Source organism: Clarias gariepinus, chromosome 9, assembly GCF_024256425.1.
Source record: "Clarias gariepinus isolate MV-2021 ecotype Netherlands chromosome 9, CGAR_prim_01v2, whole genome shotgun sequence".
Classification (NCBI taxonomy): domain Eukaryota; kingdom Metazoa; phylum Chordata; class Actinopteri; order Siluriformes; family Clariidae; genus Clarias; species Clarias gariepinus.
Genome location: NC_071108.1, coordinates 5,262,927 through 5,290,000, shown reverse-complemented (window position 1 = coordinate 5,290,000; position 27,074 = coordinate 5,262,927). Strand labels below are relative to the sequence as shown.

The 27,074-nt window shown below is 39.0% G+C and overlaps 3 protein-coding genes across 3 annotated transcripts in view; 2 read left to right on the top strand and 1 right to left on the bottom strand.

Annotated features, from left to right (window-relative positions):
* The window catches only part of cdk16 (cyclin-dependent kinase 16), a 44,524-nt gene extending 40,129 nt beyond the window's left edge, over positions 1-4,395 (top strand). Inside the window, exon 17 of the mRNA XM_053504323.1 lies at positions 2,857-4,395. Coding sequence (XP_053360298.1) covers positions 2,857-2,894 — 38 coding nt within the window. The 3' untranslated portion in view covers positions 2,895-4,395. The remainder of the gene's footprint in view (positions 1-2,856) is intronic.
* A 6,286-nt stretch (positions 4,396-10,681) lies between these two features.
* On the top strand, positions 10,682-17,491 carry tsr2 (TSR2 ribosome maturation factor). The gene is made up of 5 exons (XM_053504241.1): positions 10,682-10,764; positions 13,981-14,071; positions 14,173-14,264; positions 14,530-14,703; positions 16,450-17,491. Exons 1-5 carry the CDS (start codon positions 10,684-10,686, stop codon positions 16,582-16,584), a joined length of 573 nt encoding a protein of 190 aa, XP_053360216.1. The 5' UTR covers positions 10,682-10,683; the 3' UTR covers positions 16,585-17,491.
* Positions 17,492-19,510: 2,019 nt separating this feature from the next.
* srpk3 (SRSF protein kinase 3) overlaps positions 19,511-27,074 on the bottom strand; it is a 31,120-nt gene continuing 23,556 nt past the window's right edge. Inside the window, exons 13-16 of the mRNA XM_053504375.1 lie at positions 25,908-26,015; positions 23,629-23,698; positions 23,369-23,461; positions 19,511-20,077 (exon numbers count right to left, since the gene is read on the bottom strand). Coding sequence (XP_053360350.1) covers positions 19,893-20,077; positions 23,369-23,461; positions 23,629-23,698; positions 25,908-26,015 — 456 coding nt within the window. The 3' untranslated portion in view covers positions 19,511-19,892. The remainder of the gene's footprint in view (positions 20,078-23,368; positions 23,462-23,628; positions 23,699-25,907; positions 26,016-27,074) is intronic.

Below are 27,074 nucleotides of genomic sequence, written 5' to 3'. Positions count from 1 at the left end.
TCTCTGAATAGCTATTTCTTGCACCTGTATTTATACCCTCTTTCCGTTTTTTTATTTCTATCACTGTTTCCTTCTCTTTACCTCTATCTATCTCTCTGTCTCACTCTGTTTGTCTTTGTTTCACTTTTTTCCTGTCTGTGCCCATCTTTGCTCCTTTTCTCTCTGAACTATATGTCTACTTTCTCTATGTAATTCTTTCTCTCTATTGCGATGTTTCGATGTTTCTTTCTTTCTCTTTACATATTCTTTCTCATTTTCTCTCTCTCTCTCTCTCTCTCTCTCTCTCTATATATATATATATATATATATATATATATATATATAAATATATTTCTCTTTCTCTCTGATTCTCCCTTTTTGTTTTTATTTTATTGTTTTCTGTATCTTTCTCTCTGTCTTTTAATTTCTGACTCTGTCTCTCTATCTGTAATTTTTTTCTGTATCTCTCTCGATATTCCTTTGTTCTCTCTTTGTTTTTGCCTTCTTTTGTCCACTTTCTATCTCTCTCTCTCTCTCTCTCTCTCTCTCTCTCTCTCTCTCTCTGCTGTTCCAGAGCTTTTCCAAAGATGCCTAAGGTTCCGCGACTCCTTAGGTACAGTCCAGTCCGTCGCTCTTCATCGCTGCTTTCTGTCCCTGCACTCTGAACCCTTCTCCCGACTCTCTCCAGCCCCACATGCTGTAATTAATTCCACACGTTCCTCTTAACCTGCTCTACATTTGGATGAGTGTGGATCAATTTTCAGACGATTCATAATCCATAGAAGCTTTAATTAATCACCTGTATAGTGCCCTATGCAATATATACAGTGTGCTAGGATTAACCTGAGCCCTGGAAATTAGCCGGTGCACTCACTGGCCCGTGAGCAGTGTCATCGTCCTCGTCGTGTGTTTTAATGAGAATTAGAAGAGTGGGAGTGAGAAGAACATGACGAGTATGACCCTCTGAAGGTGCTCAGGCCATCAAACAGCCTCTTCAGTCTATAGCTGCTAACTCGAGAGCTCCAATTTCCTTTAAATGTCGTCAATGTAGCAGAAAAGTCAAGGGTTCACTCTGGTGTGTGATTGTAATTCAACACACACACACTCATATGTTAATGAATGCTGTCGCTGTGGAGCTCTCAATGCTTCAAGAATGCCGAGCGCGCGCGCGTGTGTGAGAACGGTTCATCGGCTCATTAGTGTGAGTGACGGCCGCACGCGCTCAGAAGGGCAGAGGGGGTTTTACTAACGCGCCCTTTCGAGACACACAACTCCGTCGTGACGTGAGGAAAAACCAAGGAGGGGGAAGCTACAGTAGATGTTCTCTGAAGACCATTTCCATCAGAGAGTCGGAAAGACGCAGACAGAGCGTCTCACACACACTCTCATCAAGCACTGAGATCACGGTGTGTGTAGTTTAGTGTGTTCCTTATAGCGAGGTCTAGGCTGGTCCTTTGTAATCCAGCAGACTTACGAGAGAATAAAACTGCTTAATTAAACACGTGGCCGAGACAGACGTTACTACACGAGTTCTGTTTGTTGGCGTATTCGACAGGTTTAACCTGATGACGTTTATATCAGTGCTTTGTAATTAAACTGATCGTCTCAAACAGTGTATGAAGGGTTTTTGTTTTCTTTTTTACAAGATAAGTGTTTAGAGACCTAAATATTGGCCTTTATTGGCCTTTAAGAGTTTCAATACGTCCGAGTTAAAGGGATGAACATGAGCGCTACACGCCTGATGAAACACCACAAGATGTTATTTAGTAGTTGTTTTTTTTATAGTACATTTTTGTTCAAAGTCTGGAAAGAAATCACATTTTCATTAATTAAAAAGCTGACATTTATAACATGCTCAAGAAAGTTTCTAAGCATGGATGTCAATTAAGACAGTCTTTAAAGGACCCCTATTACCTGTATGCAGGTTTCACTTAAGTTTATTTTTTGTATTTTTTTTTTTTTAAAGCATATTTAGATTTTTTTCCCCCTCATAATGTAACCTAATGAAATAAATGGAATTTGAGTTTTACTATCTGACGGGGATTCCAGCTGGAGCATTAACACACACACACACACACACACACACACTGTAATCTCTGAGACCTGTGTTCTCTCGTTAAAGAAGTTATCTTCCGTATGTTATGCATTAAAGGACCCGTATTTTGCAGTTTTTCTTGACGTAATTCCGGCTGCTTCCATGAGGGGTCGCCACAGATTTGATTTTGGCGTAGGTTTTTTTTTTATTTAATACCTGGTGCAACCCTTCCATTTTGATCCCATTAGTTTTCCAGGATTGGGAGAGGCGTTTAGGGCTTCCTGCAAACCCCAGTGACCAGGTGTGGTGCGTTTGATGATGGGGGAAAACTTATATCTGGAAACTGGGTTCATTCGATTGTTGTTTTTTTTTATTATTATTAATTTTTAAGGCAATCTTTAAGGTTTGAAAAAAAAATTGTAAGGAAGAGTATTTTCTAAAAAAAAAAACGTGCATTAAGTCAGAATCCTTTTCTTAAGACCTTTAAAATTTGATTTGTATTTATTTAGAATCTATAAATAGATAGATGGATTGATAGATACTTTATTGATCCCAAAGGAAATTCCAGAATATGTGAATATACAGTATATTATAGAAAACATTATACAACATAACTTTAAATAAAGCGCAGGTGAGACTGTGTCCATGTGTGTGTGTGTGTGTGTACACAATTAGTGTTTTGTGTGGAGTCTCAGCCTGATGTCTCCTCCATGTTTCTCCTCTCATGCTCCTGCACTGACGGCTTGACGTCTGGATTTGTGCAAACAGTGTCGCATGTCGTTATCATCCTGCCTCCTCCAATTTAATCTCTGTCTCTCTCTGTCTCTCTGTCTCTCTCTCAGTGAACAGCATATCTCAACGGCAGAGTCTGCTCTTCTGATCAGCCCGAGGCGCGTCTAAGAAGAGACGAGGACGACCGGCGAGATGTTTGTGTGCGGTTATGATGAAGGGATCCCTGTTTGTCTCCCCCTCCACGTTTCTCTCTAACTGAGTCATCGCTGTCACAAGGCATTGTTTTTTGGAAGAAAAGGGGGAGGAGTTACTAGATGTTTACATGGGATAATGAGAATTTTTTTTTTTGTTAGTTTTTTTGTATTTATATACGTTTGTGTCCTGATGATACACTCTGTCCGCATGTATCTATAAGCCATGTTCTCTTCCCACTCACTTTCGGTGGTCGTAACACTAAACACACAGTGGCTGCGCGTCCGGTCGGATCGGACTTTACAGAAAGTGAATTGATTTTCTTTTTTTTTTTTTTAAGTTTATTGCGAATTTGTTACTAAAGAAGAACCACTAATAATGAAGCGAACGGTTAGTAATAATTTCCTCGGCTTCAGAGCTCTTGACTGTTGAAGAGGTTTGAATGCTGTTATGCATTCAAGCCTTCGTCGTAGTCTTCCTCCTCAGCGTTCTCAATCTGCCCCTCACACTCACTCATGTATCTCACACACACACACACACACACACACACACTGATAACAAAACCACTGCATGATTTTTACCAAAGATTTTTCCCTCCTTAAAATCATTAGAGCTTCCAGTTTTCCCTAAACCCCTCTCTGTTTTTATCCTTGCTGCCGTCTGCTACTTCATATTTTCCTTATTTTTGTTTTTTGTTTTTTTTACCGAGGAAGTTTTACGCTAATTTGGAAACGTGTTTTAAAAAACGTGATGCACAGTCCAATATAAACCCAAAAGCTAAGCAGTTAAAGGTTATGGCTTTTATTCTTTGTGGCTTTCTGAACTTTCTCAGCCTTCACAGTTCTGTTGGTCTTAGGATATTTTTTAGGAGAATGTTTAAGAATTAATTATTCTTACAGTCTGAGTGTTTTTCACGTCGTAACAGTTCAACCCACAGCCAGGTGATGTGTTTGGACCCCTTTAGAGCCGTAGCTCACTCAGGATTATCAAGTTCAGCCACTCAGAAGCTGAAAGATACTGTATTGTATATATGAGAGTGGAGCGCGGGAGGACGAAGTGTCTTGGACTCGTCCAACTTCTGAGGGACTGAACACACCGTGTTCGGGTTATCGGTAGTGAGCAGTGCAGGGATATTTGATAAACATAAGGATCCCTGGTTTAATGGATTTTACATTTTCGATTCCAGACTTTTTTTTTAATCCAGCATAGAAATTTGAAGTTAGCCCCGCCCCCTTAGCAGGAACAAAAGGGACTAAGCTCCACCCCTTAAAAATCCTTACATCATAATAATTGCTTTAAACAACTTCTCATCTAACAAGCATGACCAATCGTTTTCATAAACGGCTACGGTTGTGTGTGTGTGTGACTCCTTCACGTTCGAGAATGAACGTTTGTTTAATCTGTGCCTCCCTACTGGAGAGGTGTGTGTTGTGCAGGAAGCTGCTGTGTGTGTGTGTGTGTGTGTGTGTGTGTGTGTGCTCTATTATTATTATGTTCTCTCAGCTTTAGTTTGTCATTCCCCTTCACATGTGCTGAATATTGTGTGTGTGTGTGTGTGTGTGTGTGTGTGGTTTAGATGAACGCAGTGTACAGTGTAGACGGTGTGTGAGACGAAGTTGTAGAAGTCTGTGGTACAGTGTAAATAGCAGAGAAGAGCAGTGCAATGAGAGGAAGTAGATTTTTAAAGCATAATGGCAATATTTGAGGTCGTAGTTCTCTACTATTGTTATTATTGTTTATTATTATTGTTATTACATGTTCTTATATTTTTAACAGAGAATACATAGTTCGTACAGTAGGCCTTGTTGGTGTGTCCACATGATTTGGCTCTTTTTTGCCCTCATTTGAAACGTCCCAAAGTGTCTCTTCCATTTCAGCGTGGCGTGGATGAGCTGACGCGGCTTCAACCTCCCCGCAACGGTGCAATAAACGATACGGAGAGCAATAACCACATCACTTTCTCTCCTAAATTCACCCAAATATTAATGAACATGTCTAATAACAGACACGGTGTTCATCACGCGTTTTCACTTCAGGACCACCTTCTTTTCGCCGGGTCTCAAATCCTGTAAAAAAAAAATTTTTTATTAAGGCTCAAGTTCGTTCTTGACGATCCAGTGCATCCAGTTCATCCCACAATGCATTGCAGTATAGCCCGGTGTAGCCAGATAACCGGTTCTAGGGTTCTATGCTCTCAGTTTTTAAAGCGTAGACTGTAGGATGCTGTCAAGGATGTGTGTGTGTGTGTGGAATATTTTTCACCTGCAATGCTCTTAAATTAGTGCACTATACAGTGTGTGTGTGAGCTGTGGTCTCATGCTTTTCTAATTTTCGTTTTCCCTGCTTGCGGGCTCTTCTCAGCCTCTACCCCGTCTTCTCCCGTCCTTTCTGTCTTTACTCTCTCTGACTCTTCTGTCCCAATTCAACGGGCCTTATTTGTCAAGAAAAGATTTGTGTGTAAATATTTTTTAAAATCTCGTTACATTCAGGGGAAAATAGAAATAACTCTGGCTGTACCGAAAGTAACACACAACCTTTTTTTTAATTATTATTATTATTAACTGACCCACTGTAGGTGGCTCAAAGTGCACTAGAGTAACTCTTCTTCTATACGAAGGTACTACTCACTGTGGTCTTCATCACAAAGCCATGCATCTGCACCATCGTTTTTATCAGAATTTCTCCCTAATTTAGTCCTTTTTTTTACAGAATAAAAAGAAAAAGGAATAAAACTAATTTGTAAAGAGTACAGAAATGTAAATAAATCAGATCAGCGTCCATGTAAACAGTTAAGTTAGAATCTCTAATCGAAATGATTTCATTCGGAATGAGGAAATGTCGTCTGTGTAAACGTAGCTAGTGAGCTGTGTTGGACTTTACGGGTCAAACATCAGCATTTTAGAAACGCTTCTTTATTTGCTTCAAAAAAATGCAGTTAAATGTTTGTCTAAAGCAAATGCCTAAATGAAGCCCGTTGCATCCCTTCTCTCTTTCTCTCTCTCTCTCTCTCTCTCTCTCTCTTTCTCTCTCACTCACTCCCTCTCTGTGTGTCTCAGTCCTTTCCTCCAGTTGCTCTGTGCGGTTCTGCATGTGTTCATGACATCCCTGTCACACACACCGCTATAATCTGAGCCAACAACGCACTCAGCGTGATTTGCTTTAATGTAATGTTTCTTTACACATCGACCACTCTGTAGGTTGTGTTTTCGTGCTCGCAGAAACGTCATCAGTATTAATCTTTTTTAATTATTATTATTATTCTGATTTACTTTATTTTCAGTATGGATTATAGAGCCAAGGCACTGTCCTGTTAAACATGGAGCCGTTTTAGAGAAATCTCTCGACGTGTTTCTTCTTACCGTTTGTGTGTGTGTGTGTGGGAGTGAACGTGGGGACGCGTTACACACCCGCTGATGAGAAAGCAATACCCTTCTGTAAATCCTGCGTTTAGCTCCAAGAGCAAAGTTTAGCCTGTCTGTTCTCAGCGTACTCTATAAAGGATGACTCATGCAGTGTGTAATGTTACACAGATCTGATGCCATGGATGGTGCAAAGACATAAACACACACACACATTTCCCTTGAAAAACAGTGTGTGAAGATGTTCTCACTTGACTACACACATGAACTTTGTATTCGCGCTCTTGCAATAGCCTGCATGTTTTCACTAAAGTTTGGAACGTCTGTACACTCGCTGTCCCAGACCATGTGGAAACACGGCTGGCTGGACTGTTACTTCCAGACACTTCCAGGACTTTCTCCGAGCCTGAAGCAGGAGGTCGACTCGGAGCAACACAAAGACTGAAACGTTTTTTTTTTTTTTTTTTCTCCCTTATTCTTTTTATTTTCTTTGTGCGCAGGAGGACGAAAAAAATGTGAATTCTGTTTTTTTAGGCAATACAATCATTGGCCCAGACTTGCTGTTTGTTCCTTTATTTATTTCTTTATTTATTTATGTTACTTGTGTATGAAATTCCGAATGCAGGTTTAGGATATCAGGATACCAGGATATGAATGTAATAATTCATAAATAATCAATACTATGGGGTTTAATTTTGTACAGAAAGCTGTTTTGCTGCATTTACATTTCATCCCTCCATTTTCATTCCCTCAGAGGCGCTTTTTATATCAGATGTTTATATCTCGCTGTTCAATCCTCTTTCACGATTTAACAATATTTATTTTATGATTTTTTTTTTTTTTACAGTCTTTTCATTTTTAATTTAATCGATGAAAGTTTGAACTAAAGGTGTCCGCCGAACCTAAGAGTCAAACTTTATTTTACGGCGTGAAAAATCACTGCCTGAAGATTCTTCCAGCTGAGATACAATACAGTACAAATCTAACGCTGGATCATACACGTGCTTCCTCAAAGACACGTGAACAATCCAAAGCATCGTACTTCATTGCTAAGCAGCTCGACACTCTGAGGAAACTGTCCGCTATGCGCCCGCTTCCACGTCCATCAGCTTTCAGACGCCCACAGTGAGGTGATGTTAGTGTGATGCCATGTGAATTTAAAGCTCTTCAGTTGAGGTGGTAGTGATGAGATTTATGTTTAACTGTCATGTTCCATGATCCCGACCAATGTTGTGTTTTAAAAAAAATTATATATATGTATCTGATGCCGTTTAAGAGTCGAGCGTACTTACTCTTAGTGAGTCACATTTGCAAAATGCATATAGCATATGATTTGTAAAAAAAAAAATTATTATACTTTTTAGAACTTGTGTGGCTGTTATGAAAAAATAAAGTAAAAAAATAAAATACACAATTCTATATAAATATATTCAAAATGCAACTTTTAATTGATATAGCTATGATTTATTTTTTAATATTCCTTAAAAAAAAACAGTATTTTTAAAACTTTTTACGTTGCCGCTCTAAATACACATTTTGCCCCAAAGGTCGCACAAACTTTTGCACTCGGTTCAATTAAACAGGAGATAAAATCCAAACTAAGTTTAAATCTGAGAAAACGTTTTCTAAATAAATTGTGTACAGCTCGCTGTTTGGAATAAAATAAAACACATAATAAAAAATAAAACGCACACCTGAAATGATATGCATCTGACCTCTAAAATCCATAATTTATAAATTTTTCATGTTTTAAAAAATTTGTGACTGAAATAAATTCTAAAACGTCACTTTGTAAAGACTTTTCTAGTTACACTGCTCAGAAAAGTAGAGGAAAGGCCTAGTCCCGGTTTGACTTGAACATGTATAAACACACATAAACAGTGTTCTGGTCAAACCAAGACTAAGCGTTCCCTTATTTTTTTACTTTTTTGCAGCGCCATCTCCAGAGCTAACACACACACAGCCACTCCTGAGTCATGTAAATCCACCCCAATTTCATGAATCTCTGTTCCACCTCACTGTCACTGTCACTCATCCCATATATAAAAATAATTCCCTCCTTTCTCTCTTTTTCTCCAGAAGAGTTTAATATCCTGCTCTGTGTTTATTGCTCTAAGATTATAAGTCATTTCTGAAACGATGAGTTATAGATCTTTGCGCCTCGCTGTGTTTTTGTGCAGCTGCTCGAGTTTGTCGACTGCCTTCAGCTTTTCCTCTCGGTCAATACCAAAGTAATATGAGACCTTGCATGGGTTGGTTTTAAATCTTCCAATATAAGCAAAATGCTGATCGTTTATGTTTCTATTTTACTACTCTGGTTTCATGGTTTCACTCCAAAACACGATCTGCTATTCTGTTGAAACCACAAACCCACAGTGCAGATATATATATAAGAAGATATATCTTTGATCAATGTTGTACATTATTGTTTATTCACTGTATCAAAAATATAGAAATATAAACTATATAAATAGAGTTAAATAAAGGTCCATTCTTTTCTGAGAATTATAAGGTCCCTTCTTGTACGTTTTCACAAATGCATCCAGAGTTTGTTTTATTGACAGTTCTAACATCAGTCACACAATCTCCTTTGACTTAAAATCATGATATTTAAACTTTAGGTACTTTTAAACAGCTTATTTTTATTTTTTTTGTGCAAGATTTAGTGAAGACATGGCACCAGGGGTCCAAAGAATATATCTTGTGTGAAAATGCATTTAACAAATATGAAATTTCGCCATGAGAACTCGCTTCCAGAACAGATTAAATTTGTATGCTGAGGTACCACTGTACAGTATGCATTTGAATACGATGCCGTTTTCAGGTTTGGCCAAATGCTTTTATTCATATAGTGTAAGAGAAAAAAAAAGTAATAAAATATTGTAGGTGGCACAGTGACGTAGTGGTTAGCAGTGTGGCCTCGCACTTCCAGGGTTATCGAGGAAGCAATCATATTAATGAGACACAATCTATTTAAATTTAATTGATAAATCCTATGAAATAGTAATCTGTAAATAAAATTAACAATAATTATTATTCTATACATCTTGTAAATTAATCTAATAATTTATTTGAGTTATACACATTTTGTTATATACGTTGATATTGGTATTAGATTTTTCAATAAACATTTAATATTTAAGTTCCGCAGTGTGAAATTTCCACCGTCGCCTTGGACCTCCAGGATCGGGGTTCGATTCCCGTCTCTGTGTGCATCGAGTTGTCCGAGTACTCTGATTTCCTCCCACAGTCCAAAGACATGCAGATTAGGCTAATTGGCGTTCCCAAATTGCCTGTAGTATGTGAATGTGTGTGCCCTGTGATGGATTGGCACCCTGTCCAGGGTGTACCCCGCCTTAATCCTCCTGGGATAGGCTCCAGGTCCCCACGACCCTAAATACAGGATAAAGTGGTATAGAAGAATGAAAGTATAACTTAATATTCAGGTTTAAAAAAGACAACAAATTATTACACAACTATTCACAGTTAACAGAGCAAAAAATAAATGTAAATAAATAATAATAGACAGAGTAAACCAACAAATAAATAACGAAAATAGAAAAAAAAATAACTAACTAAATAACAGAAAAAGAAATCAGTGTTTGATTAAATATAAATGTTGCGACAGTAACAGAAGATTTTTGTTTATATTTAATGAGTTCAAAAAGTTTTGTTTTTTACAGAGGAAAGATGATATTTTAGGAAGTGATTTAGAGACATTTATGAATGTAGAATTGACCAATAAAATGAAGGATTGAAGGATTTAGTCAGCGAAACACTATTAAATTGGTTTACTCTGTTATTATTATTATTTAAAGAAGTTTGCTTCTACTGTATATATTATATTAAACTGTGGATAGTTAATTGTACAAATGTACAAAAACAATACAAAAGTTGTACTTTTATTATTTTTTTGTACCCAGAATTTTTATTTGAAAAAAAAAAATTAAACATTGTGGAGGTAAGTTTCCCTAACTGACCTTCAGCATGGAGTAGAGAGCACTCGTTTGAAGTACATGTCGGAATGGATCGCAGCCAAAGTCTCTCTCTCTCTCTCTCTCTCTCTCTAAAGGTCCTTTATTGGGATGATACATTTTTACACTCTTATTAATAAGGCTTAGAAATAATTCACAAGAAAATAACAGTAGATTTAAAAAAAAAAAAAAAGAGTAATAATAAATAGATGTATATAAAATAACATAGTACTGACATTTAGTTTGTCAAAGATAAAGTGATTCTCGTGAACATTATAGATAACACTAATAATAATAATAATAATAATAATCTCACTCTCTCTATCTCTGGTATCGACTGTTTCCCCTGTCCCGCACAGTGCTGTGGTATATAAGCTCTGTGATTGATTGATTTGGTCTGTCTGAGTTTAAAATGGCGGCGCTCGTGTCCTCTCCACGTGCAGTGTTCTCAGAAGCGGTCCGAGCCGTGTTAGAGACCTGGCCGGTGTTACAGGTACCGCTCACTTACACTCTGTCTCTCTCTCTCTCTCTCTCTCTCTCTCTCTGTGTGTGTGTGTGTGTGTGTGTGTGTGTGTGTGTGTGTGTGTGTGTGTCCGCCCCACCGTGTCGGTTTAAAGCTGTTCGAAATTGTACAGAATAAATACGCGCGCGCGCGCGCACAGTGGAGCACTAACGCTTGAGTTTATTATTATTATTATTATTATTATTATTTACTGAGTAACGCACACACTCTGAGATATTAATGATGAAACCGCCATCTCGGTTTGCTGTTGGTGTAGCGGTCCTCATCTCCATGGCAACTGCTTCATTCTTAGCAAAACTTTCATCAAGGGTTGTTAAACGATAAGTCTTGTATTTAAACTTCAAAGGACTACAATAACTGTTTGAAGTTTGTTTAATCGAAACCGTTTGTATAACGTAATAATGTGATGAGTCACGTGACTGGGGAGTTCTACTAAATGTAACATACTGGACTCCAACCGTCATTAAACAGAAGAGAAGAGACTTAAAACGTCCCCAAACTGTTTATAGTCAGAGGATCAGTTCACATCCGAGCAGTTTTACTCAGTCACACACTGTCTAAACTGTTTATCCTGTTTACAGTCTCGTGGGGGGGCCTAGAGGAGACTTGAGGCACGGTACTGTACACCATGGACAGAGTGCCAATCCATTGCAGGGCACTCACACACTCACACACTCACTCACACACACACACACACACACACACACACACTCACAAGCTTACAGGCGATTGGGGAATGTTAAATAATCCAATCTGCATGTCTTTGGACTGTGGGAGGAAACCGGTGATCTGAGGTGGGACTCAAACCCGAAACCTGGACAGTGCTAACCACTAAGCCATCGACTGTGCCACCTTCGACCAGTTTTTTTAAAAAATGTATTAATTTTTCTGCACAATGGCATAGATGTTCGCACTGTGGCCTCGCACTTCCAAATCCTCACATGCTGAGATTTCTCTTGGACTTAAGGTCGAGTATCTCGGCTCTTCTTGGTGCTGGAGGCTCGAGTCAGGGCTCGCTGGATGTGTCATGGATCAGTGAGCTGTATACAGAGCGCGAGTGCTGGTGAATGTGGGCCATTCGGTAATGGGGCTATTTTATACTTCTAAATCATATTTAGTTTATACGTTTACAGTCACACAAAGAATATGTATTTTCACGCATAGATAAAAATCTTAAAGGGCCAGATATCCATTAAGATAAGAGATAAAACACATGGGGTGTGAGCTGTCACAGAAAAACAATAAACTCCAGGGTGACAATTAAAAATTAGAGAGTTAATTACTTTTCTTTTAACAGCACTTTCTGAAATATTAAGTTCTCATCCTACTTCAATTTGTTTATTACAAAATGAGAAAAGGCTAAAGCCTTAGTCTTGGATAATACTCATCCTCCACTGTATAAGCTTCTGTGTAAGCTGTTATTATGGAAATGACGTATTATAACCAGTGCAAATTCAAATTTTATTTGTCTCATACAGTCATACACAGTACGATATGCAGTGAAATACTTATACGACCGCCAGTGACCTTAAAAAGAGAATTAAGCGATATGATAAAAAATAAATATGAATAAAAGAAATATGATAAGTTACATTTAACTAGGATAATAATAAAAATAGAAATGTACTGTGCAATAGAACATTTAAGAAGGAGGGTGTGCAAATATGCATAAAAGGTGTCTTATTAAGGTGACTTATTAAAGTGTCTTTGTGCAATGATCCAGAATGTAAACATGAACATGTAAGTGTAGGTGTGCGTGAATGTGTCCATGTGGATGTTAAAAAGATTGTATTAGTTCTGCATGGTGTTGTGGTTGAGAGACCTTATCGCCTGCGGGGAAGAAGCTCCTCCTCAGTCTCTCTGTGTTGGCCTTCAGAGAGCGGAATCGCTTTCCAGACCGCAACAGAGTGAACAATCCATTGTTGGGATGGCTGAGGTCCTTCATAATCTTCCTGGCCTTGGTCCAGCACCGCTTGCTGTAGATTTTGTGCAGGTCAGGGAGCTCAGTGCGGATGATGCGCTCAGCTGATCGCACCACCCTCTGTAGAGCTTGTCTGTCCTGCATGGTGCTGTTCCCGAACCAGGTTGAGATGTTTCCCGTCAGGATGCTCTTTATGGTGCTGGAGTAGAAATTCCTGAGCACCTTGGAGGGCAGTCTGAAGTCTCTCAAGCGTCTGAGGTGGTAGAGACGCTGCCGGGCCTTTAATTGCATTAATGTTAAATAATATATAACCAGCCAGCAGTCCTGTTTCAGACGTGGCCTGTGATCAGAACCGATCATGCTGCTGCGCTGCTAGTGTTTCACAGTGAAATGTAAAGTTATGACGTTACTGGTTTGTCTTCAAATGTAAAACAGCAATGCTGCTTAAACACCAGAGGTGGCAGTGTTCCCATACTCAGTCCGAGGCTGGAGAGAACTACAATCAGATCCTGTAGCAAACAGCAAAGATCAGAATTTAATTTGGACAATAAATTGAAACTGGAAATGTTCTCAGATAAAAAAAAAACTTGACTTTTGTTGTTGTTGAGATTGATTTTATTATATTTATACTCTTATTATACAAGGGGTGTTCAGGTCAAACCGGGATTTTTGATTGAACTCAATAACAGAACACGGTTAAGAGTAAAAACTACCTTTATTTCCTCTATATAATCCTCTGCTACACTTATCACAGTGTTTTATTACTGATTGGATACAATCAAGGTAGAAAGATTTCTTGATTGCACTGCCTGATTCATGTCTAAAACACTGGCCTCCCAGGAACTCCTTTAACGCCCAAACAGCAGAGTTCCTGTGATGTGTAAGGGGTGTTGGTAAATGATTGTGTAAAGAGTTCTCAAAGACAGATACGTCAATTTTTAAAGCTTCAGGTGTTGAATGTTCACGGAACGACTGCAGTGGGATCCGAGCCACCGAGGCCTGGATCATCATTCACAGACATACAGCCCTCTCTGAAACATGTGCTCTGTTCAAGGCTCATCACAGTATTGTGCTTGTATAAGTCTTCTGTAAGCTTTTACATAGAAATTTCATCAAGTCCCAGTTTGACATGAAAGCCACATCAATAAAGTGTTGGTACAGTAGTTTCTAAAGACAAATGTTGTCAGTATCACTATGGGATGATGGTTATGGTTGAAGTATCAGTATAAAGACAAGAATATGGCGTTTTTGTTTGTTTTCCTTAGATAGCAGTCGATAATGGCTTTGGTGGAGTTTACAGCCAGCAGAAGGCCGACTGGTTGGTGGATGCGGTTCAGCAGTATTTCCACGACAACAGTAAGTGTTCCGTTCTCCTGAGCTGCTGCTTCTTCTTCTTCTGTTCACTCTGACTTTTGACGACTGGTAATTAAAAAACGATCCGACGTGTTCCCGCGCAGGTGACCTTGAGCAGGATGAAGTAGAGGACTTTCTGTCTGAGCTGATGAATAACGAGTTCGACACGGTGGTGGACGACGGCAGTCTGCCACAGGTGCCGTTTCTTTTCACTAAATACTGATCACTAAAGGAGTTTGTGTTGAGGAAGAAAAAAAAAGGCAAAGCAGAGTCGCACCAAACTTCAACTCAGTTCAGTTTATTACTGATCACTGCTCGTGTATATTAAATTAAATGTTTAGTTATATTCCTCTGCGTATGCGGCGTACTGAGTTGCTTTACAAACAGATCAGCACCACTGCAGTGTGTTCCATGAGTGTAAAATCAGGTTGTTGTTTTTTTTTTTTTCCCTTTGTGTTCAGGTGGCGCAGAAGGTGTGTGTGATGTTCCAGCAGTGTAAGCAGGGAAATCTAGCCGAGGTCAGACAGCAGATTAGCCAGTTAGCCGTGAAAAAAGCCGGCGGCAGGGCACAGGTCACATCTGTTAAATCCCCTACAGAGGATGCAGAGGAGAGTGATGATGAGAGTGATGAGGAGGTAGGTTCAACACATGTTTTATTTATTGTATTAGGTATTTAAATTTAATTGCAAATAATTATGATTGTGTAAAGTGAGAAATGAAATCGAATGTCTCTAGTTTATTTCTTGTAGCTACAGATACAGTGAGTAAAGATTGGGTTGATGCATGCTTCCGTTATGATGTATAATAAGTATCATGCAAAAACCACAAGCTTTTAAAAGTATAACAAGCAATTGTTATAAACTTTTGATTAGTTAGAAGGTATAGCACCAGTCAAAAGTCTGGACACACCTTAGTAATTCAGTGCATTTTGTTTATTTGGTTCATTTTATACAGTCTAGGAGAATATTTGATTTTTTTTTTAATGAAATAAGAGCATTTGGCAATTAATTAACTAACTAACAGTCAGTTGTTATTTTAAGGACATGATGGTCAGATCAGTTCTTGCAAGAACACTAGTGCATTTGCAAAACCCACCAAGCTCCATAATGAAACTGTTCCAATTTTCTCCCTAATTTAGTCGTGGCCAATTTCTCCCCGTCACTAGGGGGCTCCCACATTAAGGCTACTGCTACCACTCAGTCGGGAGGACGAGGACTATCCCGTGTTTCCTCCGAACCGCGTGATGTTAGCCGATCGCATCTTTTTAAACTGCTTGCTCACGCACCGTTAAGGGCGGAGTAACACACTCGGAGAAAAGCACTAGCCGCTCCATCCGCGTGCGCAAGCTCTCAGACGCTCCTGATTGGCTGTAGAGCCGTGATTAATGTGGGAGCACAAAGTACCTTTTATTCCTCCCCCCTGAGAGAGCTCAGCCAATCCGCTCTCTCTGTGCCTCCGGCTGTGAGAGGAAAACAGCATCACCCAGGGTTCGAACCAGCGATCTCTGGATGATAGGGCGAGCACTTTACCACTGCGCCACTCGGAGGCCCTAATAGTTACACTTTCTAATGAATTGCACAGGTTTAAATGGTGTTATTGTACAAAAATGTAAGTTGTTTAAAAAAAAAAAAAAAAACAGTAATAAGGGTGTGTGTGTTATGGAGATTGGTTCACAAGGAGCAGCTCTGATTCTACAGTCTAATAGACTCTTCGGTTTCGCCCCTCAGACACTTAAGATATACCCGCTTCATACAGGGGGGTGAGAGTCGTTCTCCAGCAATGATGAGTTACTGTAGCTACCATCCTCCTCTCACCCAGCTCCTGTACGGTGTGTCCAGGGGAGTCTGATCGGATGGACGTTCAGCTTGTCCAGTTTCTTCATGTCTGCACTAGAGATGCTGCTGCACTCCATAAAAGATGGCCGAGGCCACCACAGAGTCAAAAAAAACAAAAAGGTCTTCAGTAGTGCTTTCTGCTTTCTTCTCTCCTCAGCAGAAAGAGTCTGCTGTCCCTTTTTCTACAAGTTTTGGATTAATCTAGAATTAATATTATTATTAATTTAATTAAAAACATCATATTTAACAAAGACTGTGTGACTCCTTTATGATAATAGTTTTTCTAAAATGTGAGCATCAAGATGAAGGTTTTGTTTTTTTTCCCATAAGTTTCTAGTTCCTAATATCGACCAACTTGTTTTTGTTCTATAATAAACAGTTTTTTGGGGGAGTTGCTGCGATATAAGGAGTCAAATACTTCGCGGCACAATGTAAAATGAAAATGATCAGCTTTATGGTGGTAACCGTTACATAAATCTATTAACATAATCTTGTCACATCTGGGTAACTTTTTTTTTTTCTTTCTTTTCCTCCCACTCTTTGTAGTCTATGGAGTGTGACGAGGGAGCTTCAGCGAGCAACGCAGCAGTTAAACAGCAGCAGCAGCAGTCGGCGTCTTCATCATCTGCACCTAAAGAGGAGGAGGATGATGGCTGGACGGTGGTGCGCAGGAAAAAGTAACCAGAGTACCATTGTGAATGAGTTACAAACTCCAGAGCTCCAGAAATGACATGTCGGAATGAACTTGTGGTAATGGGGGGGAAGACTCGTGGATTAAAAACAAAAAAAAACTTGCCGTGTAAGAACTGCTAGTATGATCGTTTAACATTTACGCCATTCGGCAGACACCCTTATCCAGAGCGACTTACATTTTTATCTTATTATACAGTACACCAGAGTACTTGAGGGATAAGGGCCTTGCTCAAGGGTTTAACAAGGACAACGAGGTGATGCTGGGGTTTGAACCTGGGACCTTCTGATCAGTAGTCCAACATCATAACCACTGAGCTAGTTTTAATTTAAGCTGCTTCAGTTTGCTCGGTCACGAGACTCTAAACTCCATTCATAGTCCTTTTGGTTTCTAATTTCATGGCATTTTGTCGCTCCCCCTTGTGGACACTGTGGGCTCTGCAGGTCACATCCACAATGAGGTAAAAGTCGTACTGTAGGTGTGTGACTTCATAAGGGACTGTGACTTCATCTTATTGTTCTGACAAAGTGTTCAACTTGTTTTCTGAATGTAATTTATCGTTGTGTAAACATGTACAAGTCTACCGTATACCACAGATACAGGATAAGGAACAGTCAGTACGACACTCAGTTTTCAGTATGTGCTTACATCACTGCATTTTTTTTTTTTTTTTTTTTTTTTCCCCGCAAACAGAATATTAAATCGAAATGTGTACATTTTTATAAATTTTTGTGTTTGGTATTTTTACTGGCACTTTTCCTACTACATTTTGGATTGTGTAATATGTAATGCACCATTGTTATTTATTTGTACACAATTCAACAATAACATTTTGATTACTGACATGTGAGGTAAATAAACAATTATCTTGTTACCGTGGCACCTGGAGGTGAGTGGGATATATTGGACAGCAAGTGAACATTTTTGTCCCAGAAAAAAATGGGCAAGAGTAAAGCATTTGAGTGACGCTAGCAAGGGTCAAAGTGGGACGTCTGGAAGGGGCCTGTTCTGATGAATCATGTTTTCTTTTACATCATGGCTGGGTACATCACTTGGGTAGAGAAGGCACCAGGACTTCAAGGTGTCCACTTGGCCTCTGAATGATCAACCAATCGAGAAGCGGTTACTGCTTCTGCCGGGTTGGTGCCAGATACCACAGCACACCTTCAGATCTGTTTTGGCAGCTAAGACTCCGTCCACACGTAGCCGGTGCGTTCCCTATCCGATTTTTTTTTTTTTCCGTGAACACGGCGTCGTCTCAAGAAATATCTGCGTACACACGAAACCACTGAAAACGGTTTAGTATATATGCCAGACCAGTATGGGGCGCTGTAATTCTGTCAGAGATACACTGTACACGGAAAAGAAGACTTTGAGCATGCACATAACCTTGCGCGCTGTATACAAACCAAGATTGTGTTGTCCATTATCGCTTGTTGCTCATAACAGTTGCATAGAAGCAATAGATTTTGCTGTAATAAAGCTAGTAGGCTTTATAGCAACACGAACACAATCATGTAGTCCGCCATTATTGTTGTTACGTGTGACGCAGCCGACACGTGATGTGATGACATCATCGTTTCACAAAATATACGGATTGGCTGTGCACACGAAACCGCAAGGGTGTCGTTTTCAGATTTATCCACTTTGGGACCCGCTTTAAAAAAATAGCGGTTTCAGTCTCCTAAAACAGCGGATCCATGTGGACGAAACGCCAATACGATAAAAAATGTATACGTATACAGCGAAACGCGTCTCCGTGTGGACAGGCCCTAAGTGTGGACCCCACTCCATAATAGGCAGGTGGTCATAATGTCATGGCTGATGGGTGTATCATTGGTTTCCTACATTGGCACGAGTCTGTGACACACACTTGATTTTTAGCGGTACGAAATTCAGGTGTCTTAAATAATTCCCGATGTAACAACTTTTATACATTACTTAAAATGAACAGATAATATCTGGAGCAGAACCATTAGTTCCAAATGAGGATCCAAAGTTCATTCATTCATCTATCTTCTATACCGCTGATCAGGGTACATCCCCCAAGGCGGGATTTAAACCCTCAACCCCAGAGTTAGATGATTTAATCACAAGTGCTTAATACTTTTCCATTGTTTAAATATTTGTAAAACCCTAGACAGATGACCAAGAAAGAGCATTGGTCTTATGCTTTAAAAAAAAAATGACCAAATGTGAAAATACACGATTTCCAACTGACTATTCGTTCGTCTGCCAGGAACAATTACACAATCTGGTTGAGACTAGAGGTGTGCAGTAGGACTAAGAAAATCATGTGAGTGGGAGGGGAGAATTAAAAGTATAAAAAAAAATAAGTTCTGAAGACACAAAATTTAATGAAATGAAACTTCTGGGACATTTATTCACAATCAACAGATCGAAAAAATTCACATTTCCATTTCACTCACACCCTTTGTACTTTCACGAAAGCAGTTCGATTAGAACCGGCTCACAGAACAAAGAAAATCACTCTTTCACATAAACAATACATTCGTTCATCCTCAAGAATTTTTTTTTCTTTTTGGTTTAAATTAGGCTTAAAGAGTTTGCTTACTAGTTTTGTTTTGAGAACTAACTTGACCTGCTTGAAAACAGATCCAGGCAGCAGCATTACATCACATCGCATCGCTAATGCACAGCACTGAAAACGCTGTGTAGAAACCCTGATCGCTTGAATATCACACCTATCCCTCAGCAAACACTGAAAGAAATCTAAAAATTTAGTGTTTAATTCTGAGTGATAGTCTATTCATCAGCAAAACACACGTTCAAGAGTTCATATCTTTATTTTTTTCGTCAAGTGTATAGTGTTGTATGTTCACAAACGGCAAGCATTCCTTCACACGCCGAACAAATATAAAAAGGTGAAGACGGACTCTTTTTTTTTTAATATATATATATATTTATCTATATTTCTTTTGTTTCTGTTTGTTTGAAGCTTAGGGCATCAAGGCACTATTGTAAAATATAAACCGTATGACCGTCCTACACATTGAGATGACACACCGGAGGATGAAAACCGTCGACCCCCCCTCACGCACGTACGCACACACGCCTCGGACTTCCATCTGCACCGTGTAGAGAGAGATCAAGGCTTCTTTTTAAATAGTTATAAAAATGACAGATTTGAGGTTCTAGCTAAGAAAACTGTGCTCATGATACTGTTCCTTCTGGCTTTTTTTTTTTTTTTCCTTTTAAGCCTTAATACCGACTGAAAAGTGTTTCAAATCTGTGCACTGGTTACCAAAACTGCACAAAGTCTGTGTATGTGTGCGTGTTAGGAGTTTAACCAGGGGTGCTGCAGGCATTGTGCCGCAGTAGCTCGTTTCTCTGGTACGAACTCCAGCATGGTGAGAAGAAAGTCGCTGAACTGAGCCGCTTGCTCCAGCGGCCACTCGTACTTCTCCAGCAGCACCTCGAACAAACCCCACGGCTTCAGGTTACTGATGTGCCGCAACTCACCTGCGCACACAGGAAAAAGGAGACGATAAGCAAGAGTATGTTTAAGTCATTTTTAGGGCACTATGTCTATAATCCTCAGGTGGAACTCGCTAGAATCCAGGAGGTCAAAAAATACAGCTTGATAAAAGGTCTGGGAAAAAAATTAAATCATTTAGGAATCCGATTTGTGAACCGTAACTGAATTCAACGAAATAGGGGGGAAAAAAAAACGTAAAAGGTTTGTCTCGGTTATTGCACTGGGGGGCGAGTAGAGCAATAAACTCAGCGACTGACAAAAATCATTCATAATTTCATCTTCAGTAAGTGCTTTATATCCTGCTCAGAGTCACACTAGATGTGTGGAGTCTAATCCCTAGGTGCAAAGTAGGGAGTCACCCTGGATGTGCTGGCCATATCGAGCTAAACATTCAGGTCCATTTTGGCCGTGACTAGGACATTTTAATTTGAGGTAATGAACTGCACTCTGTTTATCAGGTCTCAATCAGTTTGGAGTGGACTGTTCAGATAGATGCTAGTAAACAAGCACATTGAAGAAGAGATCCTCATCTATTGAACAGATTTATTTATTTATTTAATTCTAGTCCACTTCACATTAAGCGTAATAACATAAAATTAGTTCGATACACCCCTCTCAACTAGACACGCATGATGATTTTCCCCCCTGATCGTGATTAATGATTTAACCCTCCAGAACCATCAGCTGTATACACTTATATTATATTTAAGATAAGTTTTTCTTTTTCTGAAGTGTGTATACGTTCTATTGTCCCTTTTTTTTTAAAAAAAAAGTGAGGACATGAATCAATAGCACACGAGATTTTTTTTTAGGGCATATTTGAATAAGTAATTAAATATCCCTCAGCAAGATGCCTAATAATTGTCAGATCTAATGAAAAATAAATAAATGTAGTAACAGGTACGGGCGATAATACAATAATAGATGAGTAGCTTACTTAATAGATCTTACTTAACGAGTACGGAGTCAGAGAAACAGCACGAGAGCATTCACGAGTCTAATCGTGAGCCAAGCCGCCATTATTCAGTCCTGACCGGTTTTATCCAGACGTGGTGAACCAGTGACGTGTGGAAATGATCTCGGGTGTGTTTGCGTGTGATTTATGACTGACCGGACAGGTGATCGCTCGAATTACAGACACAGTAAACCTTACAGGCAGATGGGACAAGGCTCTTAGAATCTGCGGTTAGAAACCAGAGCTTCACGTCCACATCATTTGCTGCTTCGGTAACTGTACGCAATCAGGGCTTCTCTAATCGTGGATCTTCCCCAGGCTTGTATTAGAGCTAAGAATATCTAGAGGGGCTGTAATCTTAGCTCGTACCCCTTGTTTCATAGACTGTCTTTCTATTTATTTATTTATTTATTGCTGTGTGTAAGTTTATTATTATTTATTTTTTTGAGTCTGTTCACCTTCAGTGTCAGTTCATGTCTCTTTGAAATCTCCCTGTATAATTGTGCATCATTAAATAATTCAATAAACAACTTAGTTTAAAATACACTTAGTATTTAAAGATTCAAATAAATACATAAGAAATGAAAAGTGACACAAGAGCAAGTTTTTAACAACAGTAAATGATGAAACCCGATGTCTTTTGCTATGTGGCCACATCCTAGCAACAGTAAGTTTATTATTTTCCTATGACGGTATGTTTTAACGTTTTTTACTCCTCTTTCACTACATACCTGACTTTTTTAAAATTATTATTTACATGAATGTTCACGTCAAAACCGGAACTCTCGAACTGGCCAATCGACTTGTCCTCATCAGGGACAATCTGATCATTTTAAACACATTTCAATCTGTTTTTTTAATTCTGTAAAGCGGCTTTGTGACAATGACCGACTATATAAATAAAACTGGATTGAATTGTATCATCTGACTTCTGATTCACATCTCAAACTTCTCCAACGTGACCAATGGAACAAATACAACCGAGGTGAAAAGATGGATGATTGTGTATAGTTACCACAGACAGAGGCGTCTCTTCCGTAAGTTGGCAAAAAGTTATCCTTCGTTTCTTAAGGACCGCGCATTCCATTGATATAAATTTGAGTAACATCTAGCTCTTAATCTATAGGGTTTAATATGATGTTGGCCCCGCCCCTCTTACATCCACAGTATAACAGGTTCACCTCTTTAGCGAAAGGCTCTCCACATGGTTTAAGAGTGTGTTAATGGGAATTTTTGCACTATTCTTTCAGAAGCACATTTGTAAGGACAGACACTGATGTTGGACAAGAAGGCCTGACTCACAGTCTCTGCCCTAATTCATCCCAAAGGTGTTCTATCGGGTTGAGGTCAGGACTCACACCAAACTCGCTCATCCATGTCTTTATGATTGTGTGAAGCTGCTCTGCGACAGTGACAACTGTTAAAAGCGCTACACGAATAAAATCAAATTGAATTGGAATTTATGGACCTTGCTTTGGTGCATAGTCATGTTGGACCGGTAGAAGGGCTGTCCCCAAGCTATTCCCCACAAAGTTGGGAGCGAAAATTGTCCTAAATCTCTTGGTATGCCGAAGTGTAAGAGTTCCTTTCACTAAAAGTAAGAGGCTGAGTCTAACTCCCTAAAAACAACCCCACACCAAACGGGGGCGGGGCAAGGGGCGGGGCCAACATCATATTAAACCCTATGGTTTAGGAAGTAAAAGTTATTCAAGTTCCTATGCTTGTGAAGGCAGCCGAGCGTTTACTTTTGGCAATATAGTGTATTTATAGTGTACCCGAACGCCCCTTGTATTATATCACCACTTATGTTAGAGAGTTCCTATAAACAGCTCTCTCCTCCCTCTTGTGACTTATAAGATAAAAAATGCAGCTTGTCATAATTAACAAGGTTAAAAATAACAGCACTTTAGGATTTATGATGGTTAAACGATGACTGGATCAGGGAGCGCACGCACGCACAACAGTCCTGGCTTGTGATATGACAGACATTTGAGCGATATGGAGCGGTCACTCAGGAACGTGCCACACTTATTGGGTAAGAGCTCCAGAGAAAGCCGGCTCTCAGGTCCCGATGTGTAGCGACGCTGCAACTCTGGTGTCGCCCGCAAAATAAACTGTGATAAATGTGACAGGCAAGAGATTACACTTCAGTCACCAGAGCCCTAACTCTCACTATTCCTCCTCCGTAATATCGTTCGCGGGAGACCTCGGGAAGCGACAAAGTGGCGGAAAAAACAGACGACACCAACGAACGACCGAACAGAGAGCTCGATAAGGCTGGCTCGCGTTCGAGACTTCAGGTTTCTAAGTGTTATCTTACCTCTGCGGTTGAAGTACTCTCGTGAATATCTGCCTGAGAGAGCGAAATGAGTGGGGATGGCACCCAGGAGTTCAATGACATGAGCCAAGTGATCTGTGGGAACAAAACAAAAACAAAACAAATGGCACAAATCCATCAGTTCCCGAGCAAAACGATTCGCTGTTAAAAGGAAAAGACGTGGTAGAATAAAAAAAAATACATAAAGAAAATAGAAAAAAAAAACAAGAAAAAAAACAAAACAAGAAGAAGCGAGAGCTGACCTTCATCCCGAGTGTAGTCTTCGCCTGAATGAGGCTCAAACAGATAGTCTCCTGTGGCCAACTCAAACGCCTGCAAAACACCATCCATACATCACCATTAAAGCCAACACAACACTGTCCTTACTTTATCATCCAGTATAGAACTTATACATAATAACCTACTCGCGTACAGCTGAGACAGACACTGACCTTTTTTCAAACGTAAATCGTTTATAAAGTCAACTGAATACCAGATTCCTGTTATGTACAGTATACAAGTCACCACAATACTTTTCAATAAACATGCTACGTGCCAGAGAAGATACTTTTGTTTTGTTTTTTGCTTTTTTGCCCATTTGTCACACTTGGAGGTTACACAAATTCTAATTGTACACAAAAATAACCAAAGTAAATGCAAAATGTTTTTAAATGATGATTTAATATATAAAAAAAAAAGCTGTCCTGTAAATTTCTTTTGAAAAGCAGTGTTAAATTTCACTTTGCCAAACGCAGACCTGTTGAATGAAAAAAGAATCACTTAAATAGAATCTGCGATCTTAAAAAAAAAAAATTAATCCAAGAACAGAGGAGAAACAAAGTAATTGACAATCATTTAAGTAAGACAAATATTAAAATAATAATAATATATCAGTAAAGGTCAAATACTTTTTCACAGCACTGTACATGGATATAATCGGATATAATTTTATCATCACGAAATCTGTTTGCGCAAAAAAATGTTTAACCTGCTGCTTGTCCCCTTGAACAAATTTACCCTTTGCCCATGTATATAAATCTAAAGCATTAGAACAGAAAAATCACCCAAAGTGAGGTGCAAAGTTACCGGTACCACTTTTTTATTTTTTTTAAATGACAGCCCATCCTGAAGTGTTTAATTCATCCCAGACTGCAGTAATCTCCTTATTATTTTTTTAATATCGCCATCTTACATTGCATTTATTTAGTTTGTGTTTTCGCTCACACCACTGCAAGTATAAACCATCTGTCTTTTTTCTTGTACGACTTCAATCTGTCAGAAAACTTTAAAGCTTAAGAGTTTAATCTTAAACTCTCCTTAAGTGAGCTCTCAGTATACAAACCCTGTGCAAGTTGTTAATACAGAAAAAAAGAGGAATTTAAACCAGTGTGTTAATAATAGGGGTGCAATGATTAAGAAGAGTGTGAACGCTCTGAGGTACATGTAGTCTTTAGGCTAACTCGAGTCAAGTGAGTAATACTGTGATGGCAAACACCTTCTCAGGCAAAACCCCCCCGAAGTGTGAGAACATTTCACTCTTAGCTCGAGAAAAACAGACACTAGAATCAGATGGGAAGATAGAATCATGCTGGCATGGGCGTGGCCAAGTGCCGCTTGGTGAAGGATCCGAGAGTGAGGTAAGTGGGAAAAGATACACACCTGAAGAGAAAATGTATAATTACTGACTGTGTTGCTGTGTTTTTTTTTTTGGTTCTCCACAATGAACCTTTATAAGGGAAATTCACACCATTGGTGGCTTTTTTAGCACTTTGCTTCTCTCAAGCTGGTATACTCTCCATGTTTTTTCAGCTCACAGCAACACACAGACACACATGCTAATTAGCCATATTCTCATCAGGTGTGTGTCTTTTCCCACTTACGTCACTCTCGTTTTTTTTCACATTTTACATTAACTCCCATAATTGCCATCTGCCATCGTTAAACTTTATAGTATATAATACAGTAGTCATATTTAAGTCAAATTATATTGCCCTTTTTGGTTTTAGATTTTGTTTCATCAGGAAAGTTCATTAAAATACATATTTAAATAAAAAAAAAGTACTCACCTTTATTATCTTCATTGTTAGTTACCACACACACAAAACATCGAGCTAAATTTTATAGCTGATAGCTAAATAAGCTCCAATAAGTAAATGCCCCATTTGTCATCCAATTAACTGATTAATCATATCAACAAATCGATAGATTAATCGATCGTCAAAATAGTCATCAGTTGCAGCGCTAGTTTATATATATATATATATATAGTCGTTTGTCTTGTAGTGTGAACTACCTTTAGAGCTGCTGTTATAGAAAATTAAATCAACATGATCAGATACGATATTTAATCTAAACGTAATTTAAACAATTAAACAAGAGGCATGTAGACACTATATCTAGTGTACACTCCACTCAGAGGTTAATATTTTAATTTTGCTAACTGGCACGACCGACACACATTTACCACATTTTTTCTTTTAGATTTTCCTCTAGTTTAATATTTCCACATCTGTTAAAGCGGATGTAAAAACCAGTGTCTCACCATACACGCCGTGCTCCAGATGTCTGCTGGCGGACCGTACTCGGCCCCGATCAGCACCTCCACTGCTCGGTACTGGCGTGTCTGAATGTCCTCAGTGAAGTGCTTGTGCTGCGGAGAAAAGGATCGTTCCATACCACAGTGATTACAATTTATTATTTATTAAAAACTGGCATCTCATTGTTTTATCAGTGGAATGTCCACCAATACGCAAATGCACTCATTTCATAAATTTATGCAAATTAATGTGTGGATTTAAAGTCTAAACGAGCACCCTCCCTCAATTTTACTAGGTCGGACCTTAACCATTCCCGGATCATTTTTCAACTGCCTGCGTCTAAAGTATGTGCAGTCACGCTAACAGATAAACAAGATTACAGTGTACTGAAGTAGGATGTTCTTGAATATAGTGGGCCTATCGATTCTACTATCTAGAATTCTAACCAGCGAGTTGGGTTGTCAGATTGAACAGGTTTTTGCCCAACTGGTCTTTTTTTTTTTTTTTCGCTTTAGGTTGGAATAATTGGTGTTAGTTTTTTACAATTCAGACATACTGAGTAAACTCAAGCTTTATAGGTGCTCAGTTTTCAGTACTGTCTATGTGGGATTATGTCAGTCGGTTCTGGCAACCCTGGCTTTAACCTAATCCAGGACATTACTTGAAAACCTTTGATGTAACTGCAAGAAATAATTTTTTTTTTTACTTTGAGATTGTGGCAAATATCATGTATATACCGTGGGAGCTCTGTGTCACAGTCACAATGACACTTTTGTGTTAATGTGTCTGATGTTGCTTTTAAATAGTAAGTGCCCCAAAAAATAAATAAATAAATTAATTAATTAATAAAAAAAAAATCAAGTCACCTTTAGTTCATATGTGAAAATAATACTTCATGCTCCCAGAACCACTCTTTTACAATCTGAGCCCTAGAATGCAACTTCACCAAGAGTTTGTAATTTTTTTTTTTCCCCCCGACCACATTTCTTCCACAAAGTTGACGGTTCAGCATCATCTTTCCAGGTTTTGATAATGTGTTGAAAAACCATCCACAGTGTGAAACCAAATTAAATCTCTTGCCACCACACTGGTCTGCCAAAAGCGCTGCAGGATTTCCGATCATAAGCTTTAATTAGAAAGTAGAGTTTTCTCTTATAATGATCATTTCGCTG

Bases quoted from the DNA above. Each gene is read 5' to 3' on its own strand.
- tsr2 (XM_053504241.1), top strand. From the start codon at position 10,684: ATGGCGGCGCTCGTGTCCTCTCCACGTGCAGTGTTCTCAGAAGCGGTC. The intron at 10,765-13,980 runs GTACCGCTCACT...TGTTTTCCTTAG, and splicing joins AGACCTGGCCGGTGTTACAG to ATAGCAGTCGATAATGGCTT. The intron at 14,704-16,449 runs GTAGGTTCAACA...CACTCTTTGTAG, and splicing joins ATGATGAGAGTGATGAGGAG to TCTATGGAGTGTGACGAGGG.